This window comes from Rhinatrema bivittatum, chromosome 1 (assembly GCF_901001135.1).
Source record: "Rhinatrema bivittatum chromosome 1, aRhiBiv1.1, whole genome shotgun sequence".
Lineage (NCBI taxonomy): Eukaryota > Metazoa > Chordata > Amphibia > Gymnophiona > Rhinatrematidae > Rhinatrema > Rhinatrema bivittatum.
In genome coordinates, this window is record NC_042615.1 from 283,121,589 (window position 1) to 283,136,039 (window position 14,451).

Here is a 14,451-nt window from a genome sequence, read left to right on the forward strand (position 1 = left end):
ACAAGAGTATGCCGCAATACTTTTTATTACTGCATAGAGCAAGCAAATGGTAATGATTTATGGCTCTTATCATAATTGTAATAATAGAGATAGTGATAATCGTTTCCTGAAGGTGTTTAACAGGAAGGTGGAGCACGTGCAGGAAAGAGAGAGAGATGTGAGCCAGATTTGGATGTGTTCAAGAGAGGTGTTAGATTGTAAGCCCTCTGGGGATAGGGAAATACCTACAGTACCTGAATGTAATCCACTTTGAAGGGCTGAAGAAAGTGCAAAAAGTGGAATATAAATCTAAATAAATAAAAAATAAAAATAAAAGTCACAGCTTTGGCATCTTTATGTGGTGGCCTTGCTGGATTAGGTACAGATTATTATAGGATCTCAGTTCTGGCTTTGCATCAGGTTTTCGGTTGTTTAGAACTGCTTGTGTTTCTGAATCTTGCAGGGACATAAAGTCTGACCTTTGTGTTTCTCTTTGGCTCTTGTTTGTTTCAGAAGAAATCCAAGGAGCATGTCCAGAATATTCTGGAAAAAATTCTACGGACTGTCAATCGGAGAGTAATGATCCTTGGTAGGGAGCATGAACTCAGCGTAAGTAATTCCTGGTTATTTTTTATTTCTTCTTGGCTGGTTTTATGAACTTCCTGTAGTCTGGCTTTCTGTGGATTTGAAGTCTTTGGTGTTGGCCACATGGTGTCTGTGTATTTTAGTAGGCAAGATGGGCTGCTGCTGCCTTCATTGTTTGACCGTTGAGATGCTGCATTCTCATACGCGACTCTTACGTTTAATTAAATGTGACTTTTGAGATCATTTGTCACATCTCATGACACTATCCTAATAGTTCAGGTAGTTTATATGATCTAGAGCTTAATTCCTAAAAGGGTATTGTATGGTTAGTGCTTATATCGGTATTTGTTAGAAAGTGTGTCTCTGGCTTTGTTTTTTTTTTTTTATATACTACAGCATGTGGCAAGAATGGGGGGTATATTGCAAAGCCCTAATGAAATGCTTTGGACTATATTAATTTTCCTGTAGCACAAAACAGAAAATTGCTAAGTAGTCAATCAAAATGTTGAACTGTTCCTTCAAATGTAGTATAGTTGGCCAAACTAGAGTCTTTAGCTAAGTGCATGCACAATGCTTTTCTTATGGCAGACCTTGATTTCTGTGTGACTGTGTACATAAACCTATACATGTTTTCTAAAATCGTTAGTAATTTTCTTAAGTGCTTAGATGTAGTTAAAAACAGATGTTTGATGATCCAAACTATTAAGTTTAATTTCCTTTTCTTAGTCTGAGTGATTTTCTTGTCAGTCTGAGAAAAGGCAGTATCTTGTATATAGAAGAGAGACAAAGAGCTCATGTTACTGCCAAGTGTTTGCTTTTATCCGTTTATGTGAATGATGTTTCGTTATTAAGTATATAATTGTCCTCTCGGGCCGCACTTGGAAATAGGATGCATGTCTCAGTCTGGGAACACGAGGAAAATAATGAAGAGATGTGAACTTGAATATGGAGGACTGTAGACAGGAATAAACAATGAAGAATTTCAACTGTGGTGAATAAAGTAGTCCAGTTACCATGTTAATATAGTTAGGTTTGTAGAAATTAAAGTCCGCAAACAGATTATAAATGATGCCATTTTATTGGGCTAACCATTTATGTGTGATTAGCTTTCAATCCAGTCAGTACTCCCATCATCGTCAATGTTTGTTTTCAAAGTTGTAAAGAGTCTTTGTATTCATGGGTGGAGAATGGTTTCTTAATCTGGCTCAGTTCAGAGAAAAACTCACCTAGTTGTTTGGTTATTTAATGTAATGCACTGATTGATAAGGATGCAGGTAATTTAGCCAGTAGTTGGTTACCTAATTTCCAGAAGTTATTTGCCCTATGGCTTGGCTTCATTACCGTCTCCAAACCCTGTGATTATTATACATAGGTGACAAAAAAATGTGCAAGTAAGGGGCCATAATTGTTTGTTACCTGTTCCACTGTGTACAACATCTTCCTATGCACCCTTTCCACTGGGCTCTCAAGAATGTCTGATTAAAGCCAATTTAGTCAGGATAGCATTACTATTATTCATGACCCACTTGTTGACAATGCCCTGGATATTACTGAGATCACTGGGTGCAGGATGCTGATGTCGCTGTTTGTAACCAACTATGTATATCAGGGTACCCTGCTGAGTTTGAACCCAGAATGGGGAGGAGACAGTGTGTCTTGTTGATTTAAGAGATGCGTTTCACACCCAAAGAAAGGCTTTAACATCTAATCCCATGTACAGAAACTCTCTCGGTTAAGGTTGGTTCCCAGTTAAACTTGTCACCTTATTACTTTAGTGCCCCTCAGAGGGATCAATCATAGAAGAATGATTTGCTCTTGTGGCTGAAATTTCCCTTGAATGTCCTGATTTTCTAATCTTCAGAGATGTTAATATTCATCTTGATCGAGTGAATTGTGATTTAGTGGGGTTTTGTTATGGATAGTATGGAGTCTATCAGTTATACCCCAGTCAATCCTGTGACTTATGTTAAAGGCCATACTTTGTTTTTTATCATTGGCAGAAAAAAATCACATTTTAAAGAGGTATCTGCTCTTCCTGTCCCATGGACTGATCATATTTTTATCAAGTTTAGATTATATCTCTTGAGCTTATTAATGTGGTTGCAGAATTGGACCAAGTACACTGTTTTCATAGATCCTGATGCTTCGGGTTGGCCTCATTTTTTTTGAAGGTGTATTAACTATTGTGGATAGATCTGCCTCCCCCCTTCCCCCCTTTTAAAACTAAACCTTTGAGGCATGGGAAACAGCTTGCACCATGGTTTTCAGAGGAATTAAGGTTTATGAAAAGAGACTTATGAAGATTAGAATGGCATTAACAGAAGAGTAGAACAGAATTTGCTAAATCAGCTAATAAATTACATTAAATTAAATACTCTCAGGTGATTAAGATAGCTAAAACATCTTTGGTTATCTAGGAAAATTGATCAGCTAGCTAACAGACTGAGAGAACTCTTTCCATTATCTAGTCAGTGGCGTCTCACTGTAGGCCTAATTCCAAATTGGTACCTTCTTCAGCTCTTTGGGCTAGATTTTAAAAGCCCTGCGCGCGCAAAGCCCCGGGACGCGCGTAAGTCCCAGGGCTTCATAAAATTTTTGGCCTGGTGTGAAGCAAATCATTTTAAACTTAATCCTAAGGATACCAGGATGATGTTGGTGGGTCAGTCTGAGCTACATTCCAGTTTTACTTTCTATTTGAATGGACAGCAATTAGCATTTAGTGAGGCGATGTGCAGACTCTGTGTACACCTTGAATCTGATCTTTCATTGCATGCCCAAATGTCTGTTATTTATATATCATTTATGGGTTGTATGTCACCTGCTTTTTTTTTTCCCTCTGGAGGATTTAAGGAATTTTAGTTCAGTTATTTGGTGCTATCTAGGCTCAATTTTTATAGTATGAACCTCCTGGGCTTACCAATAAAAGCACCTTACTGATTACAACTTATGTAGAATTCTGTGGCAAGTCTGAAAAGAGGTATTACAATGAGAGAATCTGTAATACCAGTGCTGTAGGAACTTCATTGGCTGCCTGGTCATTTTTTTTAATTTAAAATGGCAGTGCTACTATTTAATATATTAAGTGGCATAGCTTCACTTTATTTGATTGTTAAAATGCCCATTCAGTAGCTCAATAAAATACAAACCATTGCTAAAATGAAACATTAATAAAAATAAATTCAAGGAAACTACTTAAACAATAATACATACCAAATTACTAAAATTGGGCAGAAAAGTACACCTCAGCTGAAACAGGGAGGAATGTAGTGTAATCTAATGTGGAAGCAAATTATAGAATTTAGGGGCAGCCACAAAATAATTCTAGTTTGATTTCTCTCTAACGTAATTTTCCAAGCCCCTGAAACACAGAGTAAACCCATTTTGAATGATCTTAATGCCCTATCTGGTGAATAATTGTTAGTTGATTTTATGTCAGTTATTTTTATGTTTTATTGTATTATATGCTGCTTTTTAAAATTTAATTCATTGTTTGAACATCGTATTGAATTTGTTTTGCATATGTGGTTTATAAATTAAATAAATAAGGATTTGAGGAAAGGGCTAAGTGATGTGTCTAGGTGCCCTTCCAACTACTATATATGTTAAATGGAGGGTAGGAAAGTAGAGGAGCTTGACCTCTACCTGGTTTGTCATTGGGTAAGAAAGAATTAGCACCTCCATCTCAGTCTAGCACAGTTGAGGACTAGCATGAGCAATAACTGACTTTTGACCTGTTCTACTGGTGAAATGATTTGGAAATGTTGCTAATTGCCTCAAGAGTGATTGGTGTGGCATTCAAGATTGTGGTAGATCCACTGGTCATGCAGCATGGAGTTTATTTCTGTTTCCAGAATTATCATCCCTGGTCAAGGTTTGTAGCTCATTGCAAGCATATAGGTCTTCTTTTCCTATGATTTGGCACAGTTTCTAACTTGGAATGCAATAGTCTCAGTATGTCTATTTGCATAAATTGTATTTATGAATATTTGATTAAAAGTACTACTTGTGGCATTGTAAGTGTTCTAGGTTCCCAGTGTGAAACTGTTAAATGGCTCTTTTAGGACCTGTTGGTGAGAACTCAGTTCCTCTATAATAAAGTCATAACTGTTGTAAGAAATCTATGTATAAGGGCCTCAGTTGGATAAGTCACTTCCTAAAGAAAAATCATTGAAAAATTGTGTACCTCTTCTGTAATTTCCACTGCTATACTTGTGTATGTTAATGATTGACATCACATTTAGGCATTTTCCATTTATGCACATTATATAATTGACTGTTTTTGCTTTTTTTTTTTATTTATTTATTTATTTTGTTTTGCCTGCTCGTGACATCATTAGACAGTTTGTTGCTTTAGCCCTCATTCTGAATTGCTCTTCTCAACTTATGTCTGCACCAATTGAAATCCTGTTTACAATGGAGCAGGACTATGTTTTTTCAGGCCCACTCTGGATAATGGCCCCATCTTTTCACCCTGGGTAAAGCAAATTGACAGAGGTGTGACCCTTGACGGATTTAGCTTTCAGCTATTCCTAGGGATGATTGGTGCTGTCTCTCTTTCCCCCTACTGCCAGCCTACTGTGTCTAACCTCCAATTTCTCCTCTGGACTTCCAGTGATGCCCCCATCTCCACCTTCTCCCCCCATGCACCTCCATTGTCCTTCACCCCTTCGAATCTCAACGTTTCTGGCAATAGCGGCTCTCACAACTCTGGCGGCAGGTTACTACCCCGCCCCCACCCCCACAAGATTTTGCTGCTCTTGTTACGGAGTTAGTAAGTCCAGACCCAAGTATAATTATCTGGAAGGAGAGCAAGCAGTACTCCTAAGAAATATCTGAGCATGCAAACTTGACAGTGATTAGAGGGATGGATGCAAACCTCAGAGCAAAGTGATCAGTGAATCAAGGTAGAGTTTTTTGATAGTTTGTGCGGAACCGAAAAATGTTTCTGTGATCCTCCTTTCACACCATGCGCCATATGAGATCAGAGCCAAAGAAGGCCTGGCTATGTGCAGTTTGGTAGCTGTGGAGACTGCGAGCACGATATTTAGTTTATAATTTGCTCCATCTAAAATAGCAATGTAATTTATCAACTGCCATACAATTTATGATTTGAGAACAGGAATGAAACCAGATACATTATATTAAATATGTGTCCTTAATAAAGAAAGTGGTCTGCCTTCCAAGTGTATTTAAATATATGTATATATGTTCCTTTTTATGCTGCTACCTGGTGTTATCTCGTTGATATTGCACAGCTTGGGTTTTCTACATGTTATAGAGCTCTCCCTCCTGATTCGTTATCTTTTGAATGGTTCTGATCTCCTTATTGGATCTTTCCTGTTTTGCTTTGTCTGTTTTCACTTTCCTGTTCTCATCGGTCCTTGCTGCTAGGAATGCCTGGGACAGTTTGCTTTCTGTATTTTCCTTCCATTGGATCTGGGCTCTTTGCAGGCTAACAGCTCTTCGTTAATGCTTTTCACCATTCACATTCTACAGCGTCTATCTCTGCTCCAGTTGATTCCTTCGGACTAGTGAGCTTCCAGACAAAACATATCTCAGCTGTGACAGTCTATCCTTTCTGTATGGCTACTCTTAATACCTTCTCATTGTCAGTGTCGAACTGTTCATCATTCAAATAAATGTAGTTTGGTATTTAAAAACTGAGTTTCCTTTGGTGTTTCAAGCTGGGAATAAGGTTTAACTCATTGCATTGGCACTCAAGTTAAGGAACGAGAGCTGAGGGCAGTACAGAAAGAATATTACATGTAAAAGATATTAATGAAATAGCAAGTATACCCATACTACAGCACATGCTTAGATGTACTGCAGTTTTGTAGAATGTGATTAAACATGAGATGCACATGTACTTTTATGCACATAGAGCTCTATGCTATTTTAGTTTAGCCATTTACGCACATAAAACTGTGTTTTATGCATGTAAATGGCTATGAAAAGTATCCCCAATGGGGTGAATTTTCAAAGATGTGGGGGTTGTGTGTGTAAAATTGGCATACAGATACATAAGTAGCCTTTGTGCATGGTAAGCACATTTCCCTACCATGTGAAAAAGCGTGCGCATACAAAAGGGAGTTCTAATGGGATCCCAGGGTGGGGTTTGGAAGTACGCAAACAACGTATTTTATAAACAAAGTATTGCAGAGTACACAACACCAAACATGCACACGTGCTTGTATACCTTCTAATCAAGTCACAGGGATTTAATATGACTTCTCTTTTGTCTACAGTCTTTTGGTGAAGGATGTGGGTGAACTGGTAAAGGTCTGGGTCAATTGGTGTAGGCCTTGGTGAACTGGTGCTTGGAAGTACGTGCACAAGTATTTTCATAAGCAGGATACTAACATACATTAACCAACTTTATAGAATACTTGCCTCTGTGCATAAACTGAGAGTTACTATGAGCACATGTTACAATTATTTAACATTTAAATATACAATAGTTATATAAATCATACAGATATAAGCATTAAAAATTGTGGATATACTGAAGCAAAAGCGAATACTTTCAGGGTGGTGTGAGGCTCTTGCTACACAGTTTATAAAAAGCACGTTCAACTTTGGGAGCTCCTAGTTATGCGTTTATGGGTTGAGCTATGCATCTTCCTTCTTGCCTTCCCCAGCACTGGACTGCCAGAATTTCCTGATCACAAGCCCATAACCTCTGCCACCACCGGGCTAGTCCTAATCAATGGATTCTTGCTACCTCTGCACTTTGTGCTTCATTCAGCATGAGCCCCTAAATCTCAGCCACTGCTGGCCAATCCTGCATGATGGATTCTTACTAGGTGCTCCCTTATTATATACATTTATGCACTCTTGTACCCATCTCTAATTTCAGACCTTTTATTATCTACTATTATATCTGTACAATATGCACCACCTTCATGATTATTGTTCTTGTTGTGATTATACATTTTGACAGCTGTAATTTTTAATTATAACTTTGATTGTAATCCGCCTGGAGACTAACTTAGGAAAAGGCAAAGTATATCAAATGTTTATAAATAAATAATACCTAAGCGCTCTGCTTTTACATTGTTCACATTATTGCTGTAACCTTGCCTTGAGCTTTTGAAGGAGAAGCGAGTGGTAAATGAATAAATGAAAGGATCCACAGTGATCTGAGGAACGAAACACAGCTCTCAAAGACCAGTGACAAATGTATTAAATTAGTCCATTAAATAGGTATCACCTGCAGCTTGTTTGATCTGCATTTCTGCATATCCAAGTGGACTAACATGGCAAACTACATGTTGAAAATAAGCCTAGTTAAGTGAGATTACCATATACCTTTTCCACCAACTGTTAGCATCTGATTGTTGGTCAACATTCTCCGTCATGGGTTGGCATCCAAAAGTGCACAGGGGTAGATGTTTAAGCATAGCCATTTTTTTAAGGTGTAGTTTTATTACATTTCAAATTATAACGCAAGTATCACTTGCTATAGAAAAAAGACGTTATATAGAAATGCATTCAATAAACAGAAAAAAATACAAAGAAAAACTAGCTACAAAATCCATCCTTAAAGTCCCCAAGAGAGGGGAGATCCCAAAGTTCCGAGCTAAAACAGGAGAAAGAAAAAAAAAAAAGAAAACTAAAAAATGGGAAGTCAGCATATTACCTAGCAGTATTACATGGCAACAACTAGGAGCCTTGAGGAGACTTCTTGGAGTCCAGGAAAAAGCGCAATTGAGAAGGCTCAAAGAAGATATATTTAACATTATTCAATTGGAGAATACATTTACAAGGAAACTGAATCATAAAAGAGGCCCCAAGGCCTCTGAACGCATAGCAAGAAATACTTTTCTACAGGCCAAGAAAAACAGGGAAAATCCAGACCTTTTGGCCATAAAATAAAACAGCTCTATTTCTAAAAAGAGCTTTAAAATAAATATAGCCATGTAAGTAAGTTAGCTGGATAAGACTTATCCAGTTCACTATAGGCCTGACTTATCTAGCAGCATAGCCAGCTAAGTTCACCGGATAAGTAGCTCCTCCCTATTAGCGGCTGCTAAATGTGACCAGATATTCAGCTGCTGCCACATAGCCAGATAAGTCCATACTTGTCCAGCTAAGTGGCACTGAATATCAACCTCACAGATTGTATTGGTCAAAGCAGCTGTCGCTCAAAATCACCAAAGTTCCACCAGAGAGAAGTTTTGATTTTCATTTAGTGGCCATCTTTGAAAGCCACCCATCTGATCAAAAACTAAAAGCACTTTCTCTTTGTGGCTTTCCCTCTCTTTCCACATCTCTTATGCCTTCCCTTTTTATGCTGTTCCCCTTCAGACTCTCCCTTGCTTTCATTGCATTCCTCTCTGGTTAGCATTTTCTCAGGCTGCTAGAGGCACTTAGCTGGTGATCGTCAGACATGTAGATTTTATCCATATGAAAACCCTCTACAGTTTAAATCATTTTCCGGTATTAAGTAAAGGCTCCTCCTCAGATCCGGCCCGACCAGGTGTGCATACTCTGCATTTGCACGGGCCGGCACACCTGGAGGAGATGGCAAGCCGGCAGCAGCAGGAGAAGCCACGGGGCTACCGGCAGCTGAAGAAGGAGAGAGGCTGCAAGCCACCGCGGGCTGTCGGAGAGGCCCATCTTCCAGTTGCGTGTGCGCGTGCGCACGCAGCTTCTGCTTTCCCCTCCCTGAAACAGGAAGGCCCGCAGGGCCATAGTGGAGCTCATCCCCTGTCAGCGGGGCGCTCACTATGTTTCATAACATATGCCTTGCAGTTATTTTTGCTAACTACTGTCATTATTTGGAAAGTTCCAAAGAAACAGCTTTAAAGAATAGTAAAGACCTAGTCTTTCTATCTGCACAGATGCTTGACTATGAGGTAAAAAGTTTTATATCAGGAAGCAGAAATTTTTGTTCACAAGAAAGTACATTTTTTCTGGCACAAAGGAGGCCATGTGTGTATGTGTATGCGTGATTGAGAGCATGTGTGTACCAGAGCCTGGGTGTTTGTGCATGTGTATGTGTCTGTGTGAAAGTCTATGTGAGAGCCTGTGTGTCTGTGAATGTGTCTGTGTGAGAGCCCATGTGTCACACATAGACTCTCACAGGCACCCAAAATACGTAATGTATCTGTGAGGGAGAGGGAGACTGTGCATGCTAGAGAGAATGAATGTGTTATTGCGTGTATGTGTGTGAAGAGAAGATAAAATTAGTGTGGCCCTACCTCTCCCAATCCACGACAATCTCAGGGTGACTGAAAATCAGAAGATCACAGGTACGGAGAGCAGGAGACATTTTTTTAATCCTTATTTGTTTTTATTATTGGGTATAAGTTGATAATTCTCCTCTTTCAAAATATTTCATTTTGGGGAGGAATAGAACATTTTTTAATTAATGGATTTTGAAATATTTTCTTGGTGTTTGGAAAATTTTGTATATTCTATTCATTAACTGAAATATTCTTTTTATGAATATGATTTTGCTATTATGATTGTTTTATATTTTTTGATTTTATTATTTAATGTTTTATGAAGAATGGTAATGTTTATTTTTATCCATTGTTGCTCTGCATATACAGGCTGGCTTGTTGTGGGTTCCCATTCAGTTCTTCTCAGCCCGTTTCTGTTTATACTTTCTGATCTCGTTATTCTGTATTTGGTGAGGGTCTGTCTGTGTTCTGCATATGTGACCGAGGTGAGGTATTTTGCTGGCATGTAATTTCTGTGTAGGGATCTACAGCAGCCTGGTTTCCTAATAAGTGTTTTATCAGTGTCCTGGGGCCTGGTGTAATATGTGCAGTGTTGCCTTTTCATAGATATGGTTGTTAGGATTGTTTTTGTATGGGAGGTTTACTATATTGTAATGGTATTTCTGTTTGTTCATGGCTTTCTGAGGGTCAAACGCACACCCAATATGTATTACAAAATGTCTAACTCCATAGGAGTTCCAAGTGTCTTTTTTGCAGAGCTTTCTGGATGGCACTTCAGGAGTACATGTAAATATAATATGCATGTTGTAAGTGATATTTTTGCCTCAGCATGTTTTTTTTTCATGTAAAATGTATTATAAATGCATAATTTAATTGTGTGTGTCTGTAAAGGATGTGGAGGTGGGGGGTGGTGTGTGTGCAAGGCTGTAAGGTTTGCCTAGGGTACCTAATATTCTTCTTTATCCATGGGTTCTGAGAAAATATAGATTGCAGGATGGAGCTGGGCTTTTTTTGATGGGCCTGGGATAGACACTGAATGAATCGGGGGCGGGCAGCACTGTAACTTTTCGCACAGGGCAGCAAAAAAGCTAGCACCGGCCGTGCTCCTCCTGGTTCACAGCTCTGTATAACAACTTCAGTGTCTGTGGATGATGCTGGAGAAATAGCTTAAAAGGAAATCCCACTTACACCTCTTATTACATTAAATCGAGTGTTTTATTGGTATGTTCACAGCCTCGGGGATGCAAAACTCCACTGTGTATGCTACAAACCTCAGCGGTGTTGGTACTTTGAAAAAAATCAGTTAGTTTTTCCATCAACATATTGAGACAATAGTTGATCCCCAAAAGCATTTTAGAAAAAAGATCCCTGAACGCAAAGGCAATAATAATAATAATAAGAGAAGAATGAAATCGGAAAGCAGAGCTCACTGTTTGCTTTTTCCCATCTATGAGAAAAGTTGGCATTGGGACTTTAAAACACCAGACAGATATAGAGGATTGACAGTTAAGGGTATGAGAATCTTGGAAAAAATATGTCCACAGATGCATCTGCAGATTTTATGTAAAATCGGTGGACCTATTTTTGCGTAAATGCTGCAAACTGTGGCAGTATCTGCCGTTGCAGAAAAGAAAACTAGCAATGGCTTCTGATGAGACTTGGCACATTTCTCTCTTTCCACTGTAGATTGTGCTACAGCTGCAGAACACATGCAAACCAAACACATGGCCCACTGCTGCGGCAAACAAATGCACACATGGATGATATTCAGAGCGCTAGTCTCGTTGCTCAGCAGTTAATGTTCTAAGGGGCTGATGCAATAAGCCACGCTGACCCTAATATGTTTTTTATTCGTATTTTAGCATGGGTTTTTTGGCGCTAGCCTAACCCCGTTATGTAATAGAATTTTAAACATCAAAACCCCCCCCCCCCCTCCCCGACACACACACACATAGTAAAACAGGAATAAATAGCCGTGGCAAGATTAGCACATCTCTGTGCAAACTGCGGGATAATAAACTTATTTGCTATTACCCTGCAGTGCAAGGAGGTGCACTACTGAAAAGGCTGCCTAGTGTGCATTCTTTTACCATAGTAAATTTAACTTCTGGTCAGAGGAAGAAGTTAATCTTCCCGTGGTAGAGAAGATGACACTGAAACCCACTCAGGTGGGTCAGGCAAGCTAGGTGGGCCGGGCGAGCAAGTTCTCCCTCCTCAAGCAGGCCAATCTTCTCCCTCCCACCTTAAAAAAAAAAACTAGCCGGCTGAGAGGAGCTCCCACACTTCTACCTTCAAAAGGCCCAATGTGGCCAGGACAGGCGAGTCTCCCTCCCTCCCAGAGCAGGCCAAACCCCCTTCCTCCCACTAGAGCCACTGAGCAGCAGGACCCCCTCCCACCCACCTTAAAAAAAAATTAGATAGGCCAGAGCAGAATTCCCACCTTCTCAAATTCCCTCCCACTCATCTTCCTGCCTTCAAGAAAATAATAGCTCAAAGCCCTCTAAATCCCCCTCCCCCCAGGGTACCCTAGCTGGAGAAGACCTTACCTCTTCCAGCAGGACTGCTCCCTCACTGGTAAACGGATGGTCCCTCCACTGCTGGCTGTCAATAAAAGTAGCAATCCCCTTTCAGAAGTCTGAAAGGACAGCCTTCTGAAAGGGGTTAGTCTTCTTTTCGCTGACAGTATTGGTAGGCTGTAGGCACACATACAGACACTACATTGACATCACTTTAGAGGCAAGGTCTGGAGAGACCTCTGTCACTCACTGAGTGCTCTCAGACCAGCCGAAGCCATAGTTGACATGTTTATAAAAGGCAGAGTCACCAGTTAGGGTTAAAATTGGGGACCTTATCACACTTGTGTTGAAGGTATCTAAATTGTAAGCCCTCTGAAGATATGGAAATATTTACAGTCCCTCTATGTATTCCGCTTTGAAGTGCTGAAAGATGGAATATAAATAACTTAAATAAATAACGGTCAGCATTCTTCTCAGTCAGATGCCGGTGGTCACCACAGGACTTGACCTGTATGTGGATGAAACAAAATGTTTGCCTTTTAATGTATCTTCAAGGCTTTAATGCTTCCACAAGTGAAACGTATACAACTTGGTGGCTACAATTTATAGCCCATCTTTCTCCATGGATCACATGATGGGGTCTTGAGGCTACTGGTAGTTGGTGAAAATCAATAAAGCAATGTCCAAACCGATTATCTTTCTTCAGAACTAACCAGCTTTATTTTCACAGCACAGGAAGACCTCCATAGACATTGGCCCTGCAGTTTCACAATCAATATTCTTTTGATCCTGGTGCTTAGATCATATTGAATCATTTTATCCCCATTATCATCAGACATTATTCAATTCCATCATTTCTCCAACACCAGTCGGCATGAGATTTCAGAACCTGCGCTCCTTGAGTTAATTTGCATGCCATATCTTCCAGTATTTACAGCTCTGCTCTTAAACGGAGATTTCTCCCATCTGAAGCTTCACAAGGTTCTATTCTTAGTCCTCTTCCGGAGCCACTAAGGTGCTCTTCCATATAGGTTAGGTGGTTCTTTGCATTTTCTTGCACTGCACTTGTTGACACATCCTGCATTCTCTTGGCTCTCTCACATTCCAGGCACACTCACACAGTCCTCAGCATGCTGAGAACACCCCAGACAAAACCATGGCCACTCTTTGCATGGGGGTGACTAGAAAATACCACATGATCACTATCCAAGGATTACATTTATAGATAGATACTCAAGTGTGTTCTCATTATGATCTTTTTTTAGCTCTTGATTTTATTTCAGTTGATTAGTTTATGGGCACATATATTAACCAAGGATGGAATTTTAGTGAAAGACTTTTAAAAGAGGTTTTGTTGGGATATTTATTACATTTGTTTTAATGTTTGTATTATTGGTTTTGGTGATGGGTATTATTGGAAATGTAGCCTAAAAATCTAAATAAATAAATAATTGCACATGAGGGCCTCATCATGAGAAAGTAGATGAGGAATTGCAAGGAGAGCGACCTTGTCAAAAGGAGGATGAACAGAAATAAAAAGTGATGCAAAAACTTTCAAATGTGAAGTGCATGTCCTCTGTTAGGAACATCTTTGGGTCTTGAATTCTCATTTCTTTCTTCAGTAACAGTTTATTCTGTGTGAATGTAGTTCTGGTGATGGGTGTTAGATTGGCAACAGCAGTATCTAAAATACTTCCTGTGGGAAGAACCCCAAATTAGTGCTCCCTTTCCTGTTCTAGTCGTATAAGATATTGTGGGTGGGAGAGACCCCTGGATTCACATTGGTTAAAGTTAATCTAAACAGTTTTGACTGAGTGTGTTACCATTGGATGACCACTGGATGGCATTGTGTGAGACCTGAGCAATGTGATGTGTTTCTGCTGTTGGGATTAAGGGGTGATATGCTGGTGCCCTTTAAAATGGTGGGTTTAGGTGACTGGTGGGAATGTGTCCCGGGAAGATCTAAAATGGGGAGGATTTGCTGGGAATTTGCTCTTTCCTAGGTTGGAGATGATGTGAGAGGGACTGCCAGGATAGTTTTCTGGAGTAGCCAGCCTGAGGGCTGGTGGGCCTGGAGACCACCCTAGTATGGAATTGGCCCCTGCAGGGACTTTACCCCCTCAAGGGAAGAGGCCCGAGGCCATGGAGTGGATAAAGACTTTCCTCCCCCTGAGGAAATGTCC

At 39.8% G+C, this 14,451-nt stretch overlaps 1 protein-coding gene across 1 annotated transcript in view; it reads left to right on the top strand.

Annotated features, from left to right (window-relative positions):
- Window positions 1-14,451, top strand: part of LOC115087992 (dedicator of cytokinesis protein 2-like) — a 1,829,205-nt gene that overhangs the window by 605,410 nt on the left and 1,209,344 nt on the right. Inside the window, exon 27 of the mRNA XM_029595813.1 lies at window positions 493-588. Within this exon, the coding sequence (XP_029451673.1) occupies window positions 493-588 (96 nt within the window). The remainder of the gene's footprint in view (window positions 1-492; window positions 589-14,451) is intronic.